At 44.9% G+C, this 19,666-nt stretch overlaps 1 protein-coding gene across 1 annotated transcript in view; it reads right to left on the reverse strand.

The window, feature by feature from the left end:
• Nucleotides 1–9,970: 9,970 nt before the first annotated feature.
• Nucleotides 9,971–19,666, reverse strand: part of LOC142699014 (uncharacterized) — a 38,386-nt gene continuing 28,690 nt past the window's right edge. Inside the window, exons 3-4 of the mRNA XM_075847959.1 lie at nt 11,537–11,830; nt 9,971–10,093 (exon numbers count right to left, since the gene is read on the reverse strand). Of these exons, the coding sequence (XP_075704074.1) occupies nt 9,971–10,093; nt 11,537–11,830 (417 nt within the window). The remainder of the gene's footprint in view (nt 10,094–11,536; nt 11,831–19,666) is intronic.

Genomic DNA, 19,666 nt, shown 5'->3' on the forward strand with positions numbered 1-19,666 from the left:
TTTCATTTCCACAAGGACAAAGGAGAAAAAGCACCATAAAATTTGTAAAGAAATTTCTCCCGAGTAAAACAGTACCCCACATGTGGTAATAAATGGCTGTTTGGACACACGGCGAGGCTGAGAAGGGAAAGAGCGCCATTTGGCTTTTGGAACTCAAATTTAACAGGAATGGTTTGCGGAGGGCATGTTGCATTTGCAAAGCCCCTGAGGGGACAAGACAGTGGAAACCCCCAACAAGTGACCCCATTTTGGAAACTACACCCCATGAGGAAATTATCTAGGGGTACAGTGAGCAGTTTGACCCTACAGGCGTTTTACAGAACTTATTGGAAGTAGGCCGTAAAAATGAAAATCTACATTTTTTCAAAGAAAATGTAGGTTTAGCTAATTTTTTTTCATTTCCACAAGGACTTAAGGAGAAAAAGCATTTGTAAAGCAATTTCTCCCGAGTAAAACAATACCCCACATGTGGTCATAAACATCTGTTTGGACACACGGTAGGGATCAGAATGGAAGGAGCACCATTTGGATTTTGGAATGGTTTCTGGGCGCCATGTCACATTTGCTGAGCCCCTGTAGTACTAGTAGTCATTTGTGTTGCACATGATTAGAAATTCCCATGTAGCCCCAACCTAAAGCATAAAGTTCCTTCATGGGCAAAGCTGCCAACAAAAATAGGTATTTCCCATGATGCAGTAAAGTGATTTGGAAGGATATGGGGGCTGTAGATGGGATCTGCTCCCAATCGTACACGCATTCTCATATGTCTCACTATAGAGACTCTCTTCATGTAAGGGGCAGACATTACAAGATATCTGCAACCCCGGCATTATTCCCCATGTAGAAGATCATTCCCACAAAAATCCTTCATGTGTCTACAACTGTCCATAAAAGAGAGTCATTCATTCCTAAATATGTCACCAATCTTTCCTGATTACGCCATTTTATGGGTGCAACACGTCCGGCCATGTGTAGCAGTATACATATATACTCTATGTGAATAACGCAGACAATACATTCATATTAAATAGTCACCTACCTCTTGTAACTTACCTGTTCACCACATAGGAGTAGGACTGATGACATCATATGAAGACACGTCATCTCTAAAAAGGGAAGAAAAAACAGTAAATAGATTGTAAATAAAAATAATAATTCTCAGTTAGACCCCGTTTACACAGAGTTTTTTTGCAGGCAGAAAAATCTGCCTCAAAATTCATTCAGGAATGGAAAATCTGCCTGCAAATTCTTGCCGCTATTTTCGTGGCCTTTTTCGCTGCATTTTTCGGGTAAAAAACGGCGGAAAGAAAGAGTATGCCGCTTTTTTGTAACACAAGCGGCTGAAAGCCGCCGCGGAAAAAAACGCCTCCGCCTCCCATTGAAATCAATGGGAGGTGGTTTGGGACTTTTTTTTACACTAAATCTGATACGGTTTCCGCATAAAAAAACTTTGTGTGAACTGGGCCTTACAGATGTGTTAACCCTTAACTTGCATCAAGTTATACAATGTATCATAATACCAATTCAATACAATCTCGTGCCATCTAGCAAAAAAAAGCAACATACACTTGTTTTTAACATGGGAGTCTATGGGCGACATATGGCATCCGTCGGAGTAAATACTTTCTTTTACATCTTCGTTTAACATCTCGCGCCATATATCTCGGCTTAGGCCCCATGCACATGACCGTATTTTCATCTATCCGTAAATACTGTCGGTAAATACGAATCCGTAGTCATCCGTATATATATGGAACGATATCCGCAAATACGGTCTATAGTGCATCCGTATTTGATCCGTATATACGTATACGTAAAAAAAAAGGGAGGCTGCAAATGATGTCACTAACATGTTGCTTAGCAACGCTTCTGTAAATACGGATGGTTTATGCATACACATCCGTAGCCGTCCATATATACGGAAGCGCCCATAGGCTTCTATGGGAGAGTGGCAGGTTCTATCATTTTTTCAGCAAAAATACAGAAAGGTGTCCGTGGCCAATAGAAATGAATGGGTCCGTAATTACGGATGAAAAATACGGTCGTTTGCATGGGGCCGAAGACATAAGTTAAAGAGGCTCTGTCACCAGATTTTGCAATCCCTATCTGCTATTGCAGCAGATCGGCGCTGCAATGTAGATTACAGTAACGTTTTTATTTTTAAAAAACGAGCATTTTTGACCAAGTTATGACCACTTTTGTATTTATGCAAATGAGGCTTTCTAAAGTCCAACTGGGCGTGTTTACAGTAAAAGTACAACTGGGCGTGTATTATGTGTGTTACATCGGGGCGTGTTTACTACTTTTACTAGCTGGGCGTTCTGACGAGAAGTATCATCCACTTCTCTTCACAACACCCAGCTTCTGGCAGTGAAGACACAGCGTGTTCTCGAGAGATCACGCTCTGACGTCACTCACAGGTCCTGCATCGTGTCGGACGAGCGAGGACACATCGGCACCAGAGGCTACAGTTGATTCTGCAGCAGCATCGGCGTCTGCAGGTAAGTCGATGTAGCTACTTACCTGCAAACGCTGATGCTGCTGCAGAATCAACTGTAGCCTCTGGTGCCGATGTGGCCGACACGATGCAGGACCTGGGGCAGGAAGTGAGTGACGTCACAGCGTGATCTCTCGAGAACACGCTGTGTGTCTGCACTGCCAGAAGCTGGGTGGTAACGAAGAGAAGTGGATGATGCTGATTCGTCAGCATCATACACTCCCATTCCTAACGCCCAGCTAGTAAAAGAAGTAAAAACGCCCAGATGTAACACACAATACACGCCCAGTTGTACTTTTACTGTAAACACGCCCAGTTGTACTTTTGCAAGCCTCATTTGCATAAATACAAAAATGGTCATAACTTGGCCAAAAATGCTCGTTTTAAAAAAAATAAAAACGTTACTGTAATCTACATTGCAGCGCCGATCTGCTGCAATAGCAGATAGGGGTTGCAAAATCTGGTGACAGAGCCTCTTTAAGGAAGGACACTTCTGTATATCTGCCCAGAGAAAACCCAGACAACTGTTATCACCCAAATTGTCCACACTCCTGAATGGCAAGACTGCTTAGTAATGTAACGCTACAGTATGGTGAGGTGACATATCACTTCATAACTAGACAGATTTACTATTTATATAGAGATATGATAAAATCAATGCTACGGGGGCTGAAGGGAGGCAGAAAAGAAGAACGTTTTGCTTCTGAGTTATTTCCTGTTAACCCTTTCCTGTCGCTGCACTGGCTATTTATGTAAAGGAAAGGGTATTTAAATATGGCGCCAGCTCAGAAGCAGAGCGGGCGTCATAGCCGCTGGGTCTCTGCTGTGTAACACCGGCTCACACGCGGCAAGATGGTGGGAGCCGGCGTGTTCCTCTAGCAGCTGGCCGCCTTGTGAACGCTCCCAGCCCTGCTATAGGAAGATTGCTATTAGGACCTGCCTGTGGCAGGTCTCAATAACAAAGTACTGATTTCACCATAGACTGCAATACTGTGATATTGCAGTCTATGGCACAAGCGATCCAATGATCGCAGGTACAAATCCCCTAGAGGGGCTAAAAAACAATAAAAATAATTCCCTAGATCACAATATAAAAATAAACATAAACACATTAGGTATCCCTGCGTCCGAAAATACCCAAACTATAATAATATAAAAATATTTATCCAATATGGTGAACACCGTAGCGTGAAAAAAAAAAAATGTCTGAATCGCTATTTTTTTGCCACTACAACCGCCCACAAAATTTAATGAAGTGTTTGAAATGCCCGATATTCCCCAAAATGGTATCAATAAAAACCACATCTTTCCACGTACAAAAAGACGCCTTACACAGCCCTGTACACAGAAATATAAAAACGTTATTATGGGGGTCACAATATGGTGCAAATATTTTTTTCAAACTTTGTCGTTTTTTTAAAGGTAATAAAACATAACAAAAACGATATAAATTTGGTATCACCGCGATCGTACTGACCCTCAGAATAAAGGTAACACGTCACTTTCACTGTACAGTGAACACCGTAAAAACGAAATCCATAAGAAAATGCCGGCCTGCTGTTTTTTTCCAATTCCGCTCCATTCTAAAAAAAAATTCCAGCTTCCCAGTACATCACACATAATATTAACCCTTTCCCTCTTTAGCCACTTTTGACCTTCCTGACAGAGCCTCATATTTCAAATCTTACATGTTTCCCTTTATGTGGTAATAACTTCGGAATGCTTTAACCTATCCAAGCGATTCTGAGATTGTTTTCTCATGACACATTGGACTTTATGTTACTGGCAAAATTTGCTCGATACATACAGTATTTAAATGTGAAAAACACCAAAATGTAAGGAAAAATTGCAAAAAATAGCATTTTTCTAAATTTAAATGTATCTGCCTGCAGATAGTAATACCACACACAATTATTGCTAATTAACATCCCCCATATGTCTACTTTAGATTGGCCTCGTTTTTTGAACATCCTTTTATTTTTCTAGGATATTACAAGGCTTAGAACTTTAGCAGCAATTTCTCACATTTTCAAGAAAATTTCAAAAGGCTATTTTTACAGGGGCCAGTTCAGTTGTGAAGCGGCTTTGAGGTCCTTAGATCTTAGAAACCACCAAAAAGTCACCCCATTTTAAAAACTTCACCCCTCAAAGTATTCAAAACAGCATTTAGAAAGTTTCTTAACCCTTTAGACGTTTCACAGGAATTAAACAAAAGTAGAGGTGAAATTTACAAACTAAATTTTTTGTTGTTGCAGAAATTAATTTTTAATCCTTTTTTTTGTAACACAAAGTTTAACCAGAGAAACGCAACTCAATATTTATTGCCCAGGTTCTGCAGTTTTAGGAAATATCTCACATGTGGTCCTACTGTGCTAATGGACTGAAGCACCGGCCTCAGAAGCAAAGGAGCAACTAGAGGATTTTGGGGTCTCCTTTTTATTAGAATATATTTTAGGCTTCACGTCAGTTTTGAAGGGCTCTTGTGGTACCAAAACAGTGGAAACCCCCCAAAAGTGACCCCATTTGGGAAACTACACCCCTCGAAGGAATTTATTTAGGGGTATAGTGAGAAATTTGACAAGACAGTTTTTTTGCAGAAATTTTTTGGAAGTAGGCTGTGAAAATGAAAATCTACATTCTTTCAAATAAAATGTAGGTTTAGCAAATTTTTTTTTATTTCCAAAAGGACTAAAGGAGAAAAAGCACCGCAACATTTGTAGAGCGATTTCTCCCGAGTAAAAGAATACTCCACATGTGGTCATAAACGTCTGTTTGGACACACGGCAGGGCTTAGAAGGGAAAGAGCGCTATTTGACTTTTGGAGCTCAAATTTAGCAGGAATGGTTTGCGGAGGCCATGTCGCATTTGCAAAGCCCCTGAGGGACCAAAACAGTGGAAACCCCCCACAAGTGGCCCCATTTTGGAAACTGCACCCCTTGAGGAAATTATATAGGGGTATAGTGAGCATTTTGACACTGCAGGTTTTTTGCAGAAATTATTGGAAGTAGGCCGTGAAAATGAAAATCTATATTCTTTCAAAGAAAATGTAGGTTTAGCTAATTTTTTCTCATTTCCACAAGGATTAAAGGAGAAAAAGCATTTGTAAAGCAATCTCTCTAGAGTAAAACAATACCCAACATGTGGCAATAAATTGCTGTTTGGACACACGGCAAGGCTTAGAAGGGAAAGAACTCCATTTGGCTTTTGGAGCTCAAATTTAGCAGGAATGGCCAGGACACATTTTCAGAGCCCTTGAGGGGACAAAACAATGAAAACGCCAAAAAAGTGACCCCATTTTGGAAACTACACCCCTTGAAGATCTACGTGTGTGGTGATCATTTTGACCCCCACAGGTGTTTCATAGAATTTATTAGAATTGGGCAGTGAAAATAAAAACAATCCTTTTTCATCAATAAGATGTAGCTTTAGGTCAACATTTTTAATTTTCTCAACAAATAAAGGAAAAAAAGAACCCCCCCCCCCCCAATATTTGTAAAGCAATTTCTCCTGAGTACGGCAATACCCCATTTGTGGTCATAAACTGCTGTTTGGGCACATGGCAAGGAACAGAAGAGAAGGAGCAGCATTTCGCTTTTGGAGCCCAGATTTTGCTGGATTGGTTTCTTGACACCATATCACTTTTGCAAAGCCCCTAAGGTACCAGTACAGTGGAAACTACCCAAAAGTGACTCCATTTGTGATACTACACCCCTTCAGGAATTAATCTAGGGGTGTAGTGAGCATTTTGACCCCACAGCTGTTTCATAGATTTTATTTGAATTGGGCAGTGAAAATAAAAATTACATTTTTTTTCCCAATAAGACGTAGCTTTAGCTCAAAAAATTTAATTTTCTCAAAAAATAAAGTAGAAAAAGAACCCAAAATTTGTTAAGCAATTTCTCCCGACTACGGCAATACCCCATATGTGGTTATAAACTCATTTTTGGGCACACAGCAGGGCTCAGAAGGGAAGGAGCGCAATTTAGCTTTCAGAGTACAGATTTTGCTGGATTGGTTTCTGGTCGTTATGTCGCATTTGCAAAACCCCTGTGGGACCAAAACAGTGGAAACCCCCCCAAAAGTGATCCCCATTTTGGAAACTACACCCCTCAATGCATTTACATAGTGGTGTAGTGAGCATGTTAACTCTGCAGCTGTTTTGCATAAATTAGTGTGCACTCGATATTGCAGAGTGAAAATGGGATTTTTTCCATAGATATGCCAATATGTGGTGCCCAGCTTGTGCCACCATAACAAGACCGCGCTCTAATTATTATGCTGTGTTTCCCAGTTTTAGAATCACCCTACATGGGGCCCTAATCTTTTGCCTGGACATTTGACAGGGCTCATTGCGAGAGTACCATGCGAAATTGAGGCCTAATTTGGCGATTTACACAGAATTGGTTCACAATTGCAGAGGCTCAGATGGGAAATAATAAAATAAACCCCCCAGAAGTGACCCCATTTTAGAAACTACACCCCTCGAGGCATTTAGTAAGGGGTGTAGTGAGCATTTTCACCCCACAGGTTTTTTCCATAAATAAATGTGCTGCGTATGGTGCAAAGTAAAAATTAAATTTTTTCCCCAGAATTGCCAATTCAGTGGCAAGTATGTCGTGCCCAGCTTATGCCACTGTAGACACACACCCCAAAAATTGTTAAAAGGGTTCTCCCGGGTATGGCGGCGCCATATATGTGGAAGTAAACTGCTGTTTGGGCACACTGTAGGGCTCAGATGGGTGGGAGCGCCATTTGGCTTTTGAAGCGTAGATTTTGCTTGGTAGTAGTTTTGTTTGAGTATTACTGGTGTTTCCATTTATAATGTGGGGGTACATGTAAGCTGGGCAGAGTACATCAGGGGCATAGCCAGGTGGCATAATAATGGGGTAAAAAAAGAATAAAATGATCCATAGATGTGTGTTACGCAGTGAAGCAATCCTTTCTGCACAGGCCCGTGTCGCACTCATATATGGCGTCCTTTCTTATCCCCCTTTGGTCCACACTCCGCACCTTTGCAGTTTGTGGAATTTTGCTGTGAAATGTTGTCCTGGTATAATATGGGCACCCTCGCTTCTAGCAGATATGTTTGGGCCCCCCCTTCATGGGTCCCTAATTTGAGGGCCCTGATAAATCGTATCTTGAAACAGATGAAATGTTCCCCTCTGATCTGCACAACTGCATGTTTTTATTTCCTGACTTATTGGAGCCATAACTAATTTTATTTTTTCATAGACGTAGCGGTATGAGGGTTGTTTTTTTGAGGGACAAGCTGTAGTTATTATTGGTACCATTTTGGGGTACATGCGACTTTTTGATCACCTTTTATCCTATTTTTTGAGAGGCAAGGTGACCAAGAAACAGCAATTCTGCCATAGTTTTTTTAGGGTTTTTTTTTATACAGTGTTCACCATGCGTTATAAATTACATGTTAACTTTATTCTGCGGGTCGGTACGATTCCGGCAATACCTAATTTATGGCACTTTTTTATGTTTTACAACTTTTTGCACAATAAAATTACTTTTGTAAAAAGAATGTATTTTTTCTGTCGCCAAGTTGTGAGAACCAAATATGTATGCTTTACTTATTTTTTTCAATAATAAAGGACTTGATAAGGGAAAAAGGGCGATTGTGTTTTATTTTATTACTTAAAACTTTTATTATATTTTTTACAACTTTTTTTACACTTTACTTTAGTCCCGATAGGGGACTTGAAGGTCGAACTGTCAGATTTTTTTTTCTAATACATTGCACTACCTACGTAGTGCAATGTATTAGATCTGTCAGTCATTCACTGACAGCAAGCCGATTAGGCTTCGCCTCCGAGCGGGGCCTAATCGGCTTCCGTAATGGCAAACAGGAGGCCATTGTTAGGTCTCCTGGTGTCATAGTAGCAGTCGGCAGTTGTGCGATTGCAGGGCACAGCTGCCAATCTGCTAGCAACCACAAAGATCCAGCGATCGGATCTGATCGCTGCATCTGAGGGGTTAATGGCAGGGATCAGCGCTAGCTCCAGTTCCTGCCGTTACATGTGGATGTCAGCTGTAACATAAAGCTGATATCCACCGCTGATGGCTCCGGCTCATCTCCTGAGCCGGCGCCATCTTGCCGGCAGCTACGGAAGCCTTTCAGGCCACGCCTCCGGGCGGAGGCTGGAAGTTTTCCGTGCTAGGCACACCGGGAGGCCACTATTAGGCCTCCGGTTGCCATTGCAGCCACCGACACCCCAGCGATTTCATTGCTGGGGTGTCGATGAGATGCAAACACCTTTAATGTAGCCATCGCTTTTGACGGCTGCATTTAAGGGGTTAATGTCGGGGATCGAAGTTAACTTCGGTCCCGCCGTTACAGCAGGATGTCAGCTGTCAGATACAGCTGACATTCGGGGATGATGGCACCGACTCAGCTTCTGAGCCGGTGCCAAACATTTGGCGTAAGTATACGACATTTTGCGGGAAGCACTGGCTTTCCATGTCGTATACTTACGACAAATTCGGGAAGGGGTTAAATAGCACCATTAGAAAGTACAACTTGTCTCATAAAAATTAAACCCACACATGGCCGTGTCAACGAAAAAATAAAAAAGTTATTACTCTTGGAAGGCAGGGCGGAAAAAAAAAGCATAAAAACGAAAATCAGTCTGGTCCTCAAAGGGTTAAAGGGCTATTCCAGTTTCTGCGAATAAAAATTATTTTTTGTATAAAGGAAAGATATAACATTTTTCAATATACTTTCTGTATTATTTCCTTACGATTTTAATATCTCTTCTTGCTGTCATTGAATAGTAATGTACATTTTTTTTACTTACATTGGATAAAAATCTGTCAGATGTCAGACCCAAAAATTAAATTCAGACCCCAGACCAGAACCCTAAATTAATTCAGAACCTGATATTAATACTGTCTCTAGACCAGACACCTGAATATATTCAGACCCCTGACTAGACCCCAAATTCAATTAAGACACCAGACCCAGAGCGGCCATTAGTAGTATCTGGGCCCTGTACTGACAAATGGTTAGGGCCCCTTTGGCTCCCAACCTCCATTGTTTACTTTTGGTGGAGACTTGGGTATTACATGATCCTGCTCCAGTATAATAATTGGGGGATCCCCTCACACAGTGCTCCTTGATTTGTGGGTTTATATTGCAGTTCTGTGCTAGAAACAAGTGCTGAATTATCAGAGTGTCTGTATTATTGGATGCCGGATTAAAGGAATTACACTCTATGTTTATATTAACACACAACCTGTAGACATATGAACATTATATACACAACATATATACAGCGTGGCTGCGGGGGAGGGGGGGCTGCTCTGTGTAATGACGGCCATGTGGTGTAATAGAGTATATGGACAGGGGGTGTATAAAGCAGATAGACCCTATAAGTGTGCAGGTGAGAGGCGTAAAGACAAGGAGAATTGTGGGTAAACCAGTGGGCGGACAGGTGTGAAGCCCCACCCCCGCTCTCACCTGTCTTACAGGAAACCTCCGGCCACAGATGAAGACTTCCCAGCGCTCCTGAATCCTCCGCTGCGGTATCTGGGTGACGTCTTTCTGTTCAGGGCTCGGCCGTTTGCTGTACTGACGTCTCCTGCCTCCTAATGCAGAAGCAGGAGGGTCTGTCACACGGGAGGACTTGATGGAGGGGCTGCTCGGTCCTCTGGTCTGGACGCTGCTGCCGTCCCCTCGTCCTCATTTCCATGGAGTGATTGTCACCCCCAGAATCATGGAACTGCTGAATAGTGACGTCACTGGGAGATCCTGAAGCTCCGGCGTCTGCAGAAATGGAGGGATCGCAGGTCCTTGTGCAGCTTCACTCAGATCCAGATCTAAAACCGCTCTCCTGCAGGAGTGTCCCCATAATCCAGCGCTTTTATTATCTCCCCTGTGGACATGTCCTGGCGTCTTCTTGTTATAGTCACCGGACGTCTGATTTACCCTCTAACACTGAGATGTCGGCTTCTGATCAGAGTTATGGCGCTCTACCTGCCCCCGATATGTCACCTGAATGGCGCCGTTCTGGAGATCCCCCGCTGTCCTCTACTAGGCCGCAGCTGAAGCCGGTAATAACCATGACAACAGAGCAGCTCTGCCATGAGCCACCCAGGAGCTCGTATAGGAAATATTACAACTGCCATTACCAGTGAGCGGAGATATTGGAAGAGATTTATTATTAGTGTTGAGGCACTAAATCAAATAGAGAAAGTGCCTGGGACTGTATGTGATAGGGGGATGGAAGGGGGGAAAAAGTGCGGGAAAAAATCAGGAGCAGGGATTGGTTGGACAAGGGGATAGAGGAGGGGTTATGAGCAGATAAATAGTTGAGGTCAAGGGCAGTTCACTATCTTACCTGCTGGAGCTGCAAACGTCAGACGTCTGGTCCTGTGAGAGATCTTCCTCTGCGGTCCAGGGCATTTTCCGGAGTACAGATGGCGGATGAGCTGATGAGGCAGGTGGCACAGCGGGTTGCCACGGAGGGTACAAGCTGGCTGGAGGTGTTCCTGGCAGGGGATCGCAGGCAAGAGGTGTTACCTGCGGCGGTCGTCGGTGTCAGCAGCGGTGGAGTCCCGTCGGCGTCGGCAGTTAGAGGTAGGCCGCGCCGGGTTTCTCGGCCTCCTCCCCGTTTGAGCCCCAGTCCACCTTCAGCCACCCAGAGGCGGGCCGGCACCGTTCGCTCGTCAGGAGCGGGACGGAGGCGCCATCGCCTGCTCTCCCCTTCACCCGGTCCCGACGTCGTGCCACCCTGGCTGGGGGAGCTTCTGCAGTTCTCCCCATCCGGGCTGCAGGCAGTGCAAGGCCACAAGCAGCCGCAGAAGCCGGGGCCGTGATTAGTGCACCGCTGGTTCTTCTTCCCGGCCCGACAGCTTTTTCCCTCTCACAGCAGGCCGTGGTTGAGAGGGGAGCTGGAGGGGGCGGTCTCAGGAGAGCAGAGACGCAGGCCTCAGGCACCAGCAGGTTAGGTGTGCATTTGCTGCCACCTGCTGGTGGTTCTGAAAATGACACAGAGCTGGGGAGAGAGCTGGTGAGTGGCCTGTTTTTACCAGGCACTGTGAATGAGAGGAGTGCGCTGGGTGGATTGTCGTGCGGTAGCAGTGATCTGTTGCCGTGCAGGCAGTCTGCGGAGCAACGTGATTTGCCAGTTTCTCTTTCGGAGTTTTCTCTTCCAGGTGCGGTGTCGGCGAGACGCAGACGGCGAAGGAGACGGCATGGAAGAGGACATCGTCGTGGTGGTCACGGGCGTCCACGCCATCAGGTTGAGAGACGTCGCCGTTCCCGGAGTAGGAGTGTGTCTTCCAGTACAGCATCTTCTTCGCCGTCCCAGTCGTCGTCGGGAGCTAGTACACCCAGCCGCACGGGAAGGAGATACACGAGGAGTCATCGGCGGGAGCACAGGGATCGTCATTCGTCTTCGCTGGTTCCAGTTCCAGAAGTCGCCTCAGCCTGTCCACCTGGTGGGGATCTGTCTGTGGTTCCGGTATCTGGGAGAGTTGATGCACCCTCGGAAGTGACGAGGACGCCCTTCTCCGGTGAGTCTCCATGTGGGAACACATGGCTACCTAAGGGTGATTTATCTGCTATTGATTTAGTTTCGGCATTAAAAAGCTTGTTGGATGGTTTGGGTACAAAAGGCGGAGCTTCGGTTCCGTTGGTTTTGCCAGGGGGGGCTCAGCCTCCGCCTGAGCGGGCGGCCAGTATGTCTGGCTTGGCATTCCGTGATTCGCTGTTTTGTGGTGTTGCTCCTTTAGGTACTCACCTGTCTGCGGAGATCAAGGACAAGATATGGGCACATGACTTTGTGGATGTTTGGTCATTGGTGTCGGTCGATCATGTGACGATAGATAAGGAGCGTGTTTTCGAAAGAGGTTCGGAGAAAAAGGTGAAAGTCGCGAAAACTTTTGGCAATTGGCTCCAGGGTTTTTCTACCTTGGCTCATGTCATCTGTCAACGTTTTCCGGAAAAAGGGGCCGAGCTGTTTGTGTATGTAGACACTATATTCAGTTCCCACAAATTGCACGGAGGTGCAGCTTGGTGGAGATATGACGAGGAATTTCGCCGTCGGTTGGCGATGACGCCTGACATTGGTTGGGCGTCGAAGGCGACGGATGTGTGGTTACAACTAATTTTGGCTCAAAAGCAGGCTCGGCCCTTTCAGGCAGGAGTCGCAGTTTCGGGTTCAGCACCCGGGATTGCGGCGCAGCGCCCAACAGGAGCATGTTGGCTCTACAATGAGGGACATTGCAGGTTCTATTCTTCCTGCAAGTTTCGTCATGAGTGCTCCATCTGCAGGGGTGCCCATTCCGCGCTTCGCTGTTTCCGACGGGCAAAACAACCTTCCAAGGTGGGTCCTGCCGGTGCAGCGGAGAACTCCGGTGAGCGGTCTCGCGATGGAACCGTGGCTCTCCAGGTATCCCAAGAGACAGGAAGCAGACTTGTTAGGTCGGGGCTTCAGTGAAGGTTTTTTCATTCCGCATGTTTTTTCTTCGGTTTTGATGTTGTCAGATAATTTAAAATCGGTGAAAGAAAACATGTGTTTGGCACGGGAAAAAGTGCTGAATGAGGTGTCTTTAGGCAGGATGGCGGGCCCCTTTGGGGAGCCACCTTATACGAATTTACGGGTTTCTCCTCTTGGCTTGGTCCCCAAAAAGGAACCGGGGAAGTTTAGGTTGATTCATCACCTTTCCTTCCCTCGTGGGGATTCGGTCAACGATGGGATTTCCAGAGATGAGGCTGCAGTGTCTTACACATCTTTTGATGTGGCTGTGCGGTTGGTACGGGAGGCAGGCGTAGGTGCCTTGCTTGCTAAATCGGACATAGAGTCAGCTTTTCGTTTGTTGCCTGTGGATCCTGCCTGTTTCCATTTGTTGGGATGTCGGTTAGATGAGCAGTTTTTTGTAGACATGTGTTTGCCTATGGGTTGTGCCATCTCATGTTACTATTTTGAAGTTTTTGGTTCCTTTCTGGAATGGACGGTTCATTTCAAGACAGGTATTTCTTCAGCCATTCATTATCTAGACGACTTTTTATTTGTAGGTCCAAGTGATTCAGGAATATGTGGTTATTTGCTGAAAACCTTTCGAGTTTTAATGTCCGAATTTGGTGTCCCGATAGCAGAAGAGAAGACGGTTGGTCCGGCTACGATTTTGTCGTTTCTGGGTATTGAAATTGATACGCAAGAGATGGTTTTCAAATTACCTGACGACAAGCTTGCGCGTCTGCTTTGTACCATTGACGAATTTGTTTTATCAAAAAAGGTTACCCTGAAGCATCTTCAGTCACTGTTAGGGTTGCTGGTTTTTGCTTGCAGGATCGTTCCCATGGGTCGCGTTTTCTCTAGACGCCTATCATTGGCGACTAGGGGTATTTCGCGCTCAAATCATTTCATTCGTGTCACTAGGCAAATGAAAGATGATTTGCGCGTGTGGCAGACTTTTTTGCGATCTTTTAATGGTAGGGCGATTTGTCAGTCGGAGGAGGTTTCCAGTTTTGAGTTACAGCTGTTTACAGATGCTGCTGGCAGTGTCGGTTGCGGTGCGGTTTTTGGAGCGGAGTGGTGTTTTGCATGTTGGCCTGTGGGCTGGAGTAGTATGGGTCTGACATTGAATTTGACACTTTTGGAACTCTTTCCCATTGTGGTTGCAGTGGAGTTGTGGGGTTCAAAGATGTTGAATAGTCGCATACGTTTTTGGACGGACAATATGGCAGTGGTGCAGGCTGTTAACAATTTGTCTTCTGGATCATTGCCGGTTTTGGCGTTACTTAGGCATCTAGTTCTACGTTGCATGCAATGTAACATTTGGTTTCGGGCTACACATGTGCCGGGTGTTGAGAATAAAATCGCAGATGCCTTATCTCGTTTGCAGATGGGGGTCTTTCGGGAGCTTCACCCGGGAGCACGGCTGGAAGGGGAGCGTTGCCCGAATCACTTATGGGCCCTGGTCGAGGGGAACTTGCCCGGCTAGTTCAAGGTTCTGTGGTACCAGGTACATGGCGGAGCCATAATAAGTTTTGGGCGGAGTGGTTGGAATTATCTGGCGGGGTTTTTCCTACAAATGATGAGCGGCATTATGAGGTTACGTTGGAGTATTTGTCTCGGATGCGTACTAATGGTTCTTCGGTGTACACGGTTTCAAAAGGTTTGACTGGTATTGCGTTTATGTTGAAGTTGTGGGGTTGTACTGATGTGACGAAAATGTTTGTTATTAGACAGGCATTGAAGGGGTGGAAGAAGGAGCATATTGTGAAGGATGCTAGGAGGCCTATTACATATGCTTTATTACTAAGGATGTTGATGGTTGTTCCGGCTGTTTGCTTTGATCCTTATGAGTCTGTTTTGCTGCGTACTGCTTTTTCTTTGGCCTTTTTCGCAGCATTGCGGGTGAGCGAATTGGTGTCACCGAGCGCAAAGCGGTTTGGGGGTCTTCTGTTTGCGGATGTTTTATTGGAGGAAAAAGTGGTCCGGGTATGTGTGAGACGGTCCAAGAATGATCAGATGGGCGTTGGTGTTTGGTTGTGTGTGAATTCATTGGGTGGTGAATTCTGTCCAGTTCGTTTGGTGCGTGAGTTTTTGTCTTTTCGAGCTGATGGGGTTCCTTTCTTGGTACATTCTAATTCTTTGCCGCTTACTCGATTTCAATTTGGAGCCGTTCTTAAGTCTTGTTTGGAGCATTTGGGCGTTGATCCTGCTGAGTTTGGGACTCATTCGTTTAGAATAGGGGCAGCCACGGAGGCTAATGCTTTAGGTATGGAGGAGGAAGATATTAAACGTCTGGGTAGGTGGAGTTCAACTTGTTATAGGTCCTATGTGCGTCCGGATCTGGTGTTGTTTTGATTTTCCTTGCCATTTCAGAACATCGGCCGGAAGTATGGATAGTTGGCCATTCTTTTATTTTCTGGGCAGCTCGTCGGGCTGAATATCGGCCTTTAGGCCTCAGTCTTGGGGTGTCATCGGCCGAGGTGCACTGGAAAGATATCAGAGGGCTGAGGTGGGTTCAGCTGTTGCCGTTAATAGTTGAAGTTAGTCGGGAATGCCGTGGTCCAATTGTGCTCGTTATACATGTTGGGGGAAATGATTTGGGAAATGTGAAATTGTCGGAGTTGTTGTCCCTTATCAAGGCTGATTTAGGTCATTTCAAACAGCTTTTTTCTGATTGTGTGATTGTCTGGTCTGAGGTGATTGCACGAACTCATTGGCGAGGAGCTAGAAGTGCTGTGGCCATCGAGCGGTCAAGACGGGTGTTGAATGTTCGTATTTCCAGGTTTGTTCGTTCCATTGGGGGGGTAGCAATTCGTCATTTGATGTTGGAAGGTGACAATGGGGACTTATTGTTATCTGACGGCGTTCATTTAAATGACATTGGGATCGACATCATGCTGTCGGGTCTGCAAGATGGAGTGGAGGCTGGTTTGGCATTGTGTGGTGGGGGTGGTCGGAGTACCGCGTAGGTGTTCGCGGTATCCTCCTTGGCGGAGATAGGCTCTGAAGAGTAAAATCCGGAGAAGAACCTACATGCGCGCCGCTTCACAGTGGGCGGCATCACAGGAGATGTGAATAAATTAAGTGGTTACTTCAGGGCCATGTGATACAAAAATGTTTGGTTGTGTTAAATAAAGCTGTGGCCATTCCCACATTCTCCAAGAAACAGGTTTCGTTGCTTTATTGGTTTATTAAATGGGGTAATGATGCATCAGCGACACTTAATATGGGGATAACATTAGTACATGCAGTCTCATGAGGAACATTGTACATAATAAATGACTTGTGACACGTTTCTCTTCTTTACGACACCTCATGACTGACATTTATATGCACCCCAAAAAATTGGACAGCTGCGTGTATGGTAAAATAAAAAAAAGCCCATAGTCCCCTGGAAATTCCCCGCTGCTCCAGCGCCAATGACCGTGTGGTCTCCCGCCAGTCTCTGTTTTATTTCCTCAAAACCTGGACAACCCCTTAATTTGTGAGAATTGAGAACCTCCAAGAAGAAAGGCAGAAATAAAGAGCTTAAAGAGGCTCTGTCACCACGTTATAAGTGGCCTATATTGTACGTGATGTGATCGGCGCTGTAATGTGGATCACAGCAGTGTTTTTTTATTTAGAAAAACGATCATTTTTGGCGGAGTTATGACCTATATTAGCTTTATGCTAATGAGTCTCTCAATGGACAACTGGGCGTGTTTTACTATATGACCAAGTGGGCGATCACATCATGTACAAGATAGACCACTTATAATGTGGTGACAGCGCCTCCTTAAGGAACAGCCTCTTCTGCAATCAGGGTATGATCACACGGAGTGTTTTCAGGCGTATTTTGGGGCGTTTACGCATCGAAAAATGCCTGAAAAAAATGGAACGACGCCTGCAAACATCTGCCCATTGATTTCAATGGGAAATACGGCGTTCTGTTCCAACGGGGCGTTTTTTTACGCCTCGTTTTCCAAAATAAGGGTATTCCTTTAACATGGAATATGCTGCGATCACTTTTTGAGTCATACCTGCCATACCTGCCCACAGGTTGTGTGTGTTATTGCAGCCCTGCCTCTTTTACTACAATGAAGCTGAGCTGCAATACCAGGCACGACCCATGGACAAGTGTGGCGCTGTTTTTGGAAGAAAGCAGCCATGTTTTTCTAATCCTGGACAACTTCTTTAACCCTTCCCTGTCAAGATGGGAATCTCATACGTCCCGGCAGGAAGGCACCTTGGTAGACAAGGACGAATAAATCAGGAACCAACATGAAGTTTAACCCCTTCCCGACATTTGACGTATCCATACGCCAAAGTCGGGAAGGGGAAGTATGGAACAGGCTCACGGAGTGAACCCGCTCCATACGATGCCGGTGTATATGTATATGACACTCGTGCACGATCCCGCTTGTTTAACTCGTTAAATGCCGCGGTCAATAGCGACCACAGCATTTAAATCGTTAGAAAGAGGGGGCGACCCCCTCTAACAGCTCATCACGCCCCCCCGCAATGCAATCGTGGAAAGCGGCAGTTATGGGAGCACTCGTTGGCACTTTTATGGGAGCACTGGATGGCAGTGTTATGGGAGCACTGTGGTTGGCACTGTTATGGGAACACTGTACTTGGCACTGCTGTGGGAGCACTGTGGTTGGCACTGGTATGGAGACACTGTGGCTGTCATTTATTATGAGGGCAATGTGGTATTTCGTTGCACTGTGAATGTCCTTAACCCCTTCCCGCTCCTGGACGTACTATTAGGTCATGGTAGCTGTATCGTTCGCGCTCCATGACCTAATAGTACGTCTCGGGAGTAACGGCCATTTCGGCCATCCTCCCGACACATACAAGAGCTGTGACAGCTGCTGTGTCGTACAGCAGCTGCCGCAGCTCCTACAGCGGCGACCGATCGCTGTGTCCCCGCTGATTAACCCCTTAAAAGCCGCGTTCAATAGGGATCGCGGCTTTTTAGGGGTTAAGCTACAATCGCCGGCCTGCTACACGATAGGGGCCGGCGATGGTGACTATGGCAACCGGACACCAAACAATGGCGTCCGGCTATGCCATCGACAAAGTCAGGACCCACTATGCTTGCTGTCAGTGAGTAGATGACAGCTCTAATACACTGCACTACGCATGTAGTGCAGTGTATTAGAATAGCGATCAGGGCCTCCTGCCCTCATGTCCCCTAGTGGGACAAAGTAATAAAGTTAAAAAAAAGTACAAAAAAGATGTGTAAAAATAAGAAAATAAAAGATGCAAAAGTAATAAAAGTAAAAATCCCCCTTTTTACCTTATCAGTCCTTTATTATTAATAAAAATAGATAAATAAACAAATAAACTATACATAATTGGTATCGCCGCGTCCGTAACGGCCTGAACTACAAAATGATTTCATTATTTATCCCGCGTGGTGAACGCTGAAAAGAAAATAATAATAAACCGTACCAGAATCACAATTGTTTGGTCACTTCACCTCCCAAAAAATGGAATAAAAAGAGATCAAAAAGTCGCATGTACCGAAAAATGGTACTGATGGAAACTACAGTTCGTTACGCAAAAAATAAGTCCTCGCACGGCTTTATTGATGGAAAAATATAAAAGTTATGGCTCTTAGAATAAGGTAACACAAAAAGTGAATGATTTTTTACAAAACGTATTTTATTGTGCAAACGCCATAAGACATAAAAAAAAACTATAAACATCTGGCATCGCCGTAATCGTATCGCCCCGCAGAATAAAGTGAATATGTCATTTATAGCGCACGGTGAACGCTGTAAAAAAAATAGAATAAAAAAACAATAGTAGAATTGCTGTTTTTTAGTCACCACGCCACTTAAAAATAGATTAAAAACTGATCAAAAAGCCACATGCACCCCAAGAAAACTACAATGGATTCCTGAAGGGGTCTAGTATCCAAAATGGGGTCATTTTTGGGGGATTCCGCTGTTTTGGCACCAAAAGACCTCTTCAAACCGGACATGGTGCCTAATAAAAAAGAGGCCTCAAAATCCACTATTTTATTGCTTCGGAGGCCGGTGCTTCAGTCCATTACCACCCGAGGGCCACATGTGGGATATTTCTCAAAACTGCAGAATCTGGGCAATAAATATTGAGGTTTCTCTGGTAAAACCTTTTGTGTTATAGAAAAAAAAGGTATCAAAATGATTTTCTGACAAAAATAAATATGTCAATTTCACCTCTACTTTGCTCTAAATTCCTGTGAAACACCTAAAGTGTTCATAAACTTTCTAAATGCTGTTGTGAATACTTTGAGGGGTCTAGTTTCTAAAATGGGGTGTCTAATATATAGGCCCCTCAAAGCAACATCAGAACTGAACTGGAACCTAAAAAAAAATAAATCCTAATGAGCATTGGCTACTCCAAGATGACCCCAGTTTTGACCGTTTGTATAAACGGAGACCCCTATTAGACCGTTTCAGTGCCCGGTTTTCCCAAGCATACACCCCCGAGAAGTGTATTTCTATTGATGAGTCCTTGGTACATTTTAAAGGGAGGCTTCAATTCCTCGAGTACCTGCCGGGTAAGAGGGCAAGGTATGGCGTGAAGATGTGTAAGCTGTGTGAGTGCATCAGGGTATACCTACAGATTTAGGATACATGAAGGGAAGGGCACCAGTATTCAGCCCCCAGAATGCCCCCCCCCCCCTTACTGGGAGTTATGCAAAAATTGTGTGGGATTTGGTGCA

This window comes from Rhinoderma darwinii, unplaced genomic scaffold (genome assembly GCF_050947455.1).
Source record: "Rhinoderma darwinii isolate aRhiDar2 unplaced genomic scaffold, aRhiDar2.hap1 Scaffold_108, whole genome shotgun sequence".
Classification (NCBI taxonomy): Eukaryota; Metazoa; Chordata; class Amphibia; order Anura; family Rhinodermatidae; genus Rhinoderma; species Rhinoderma darwinii.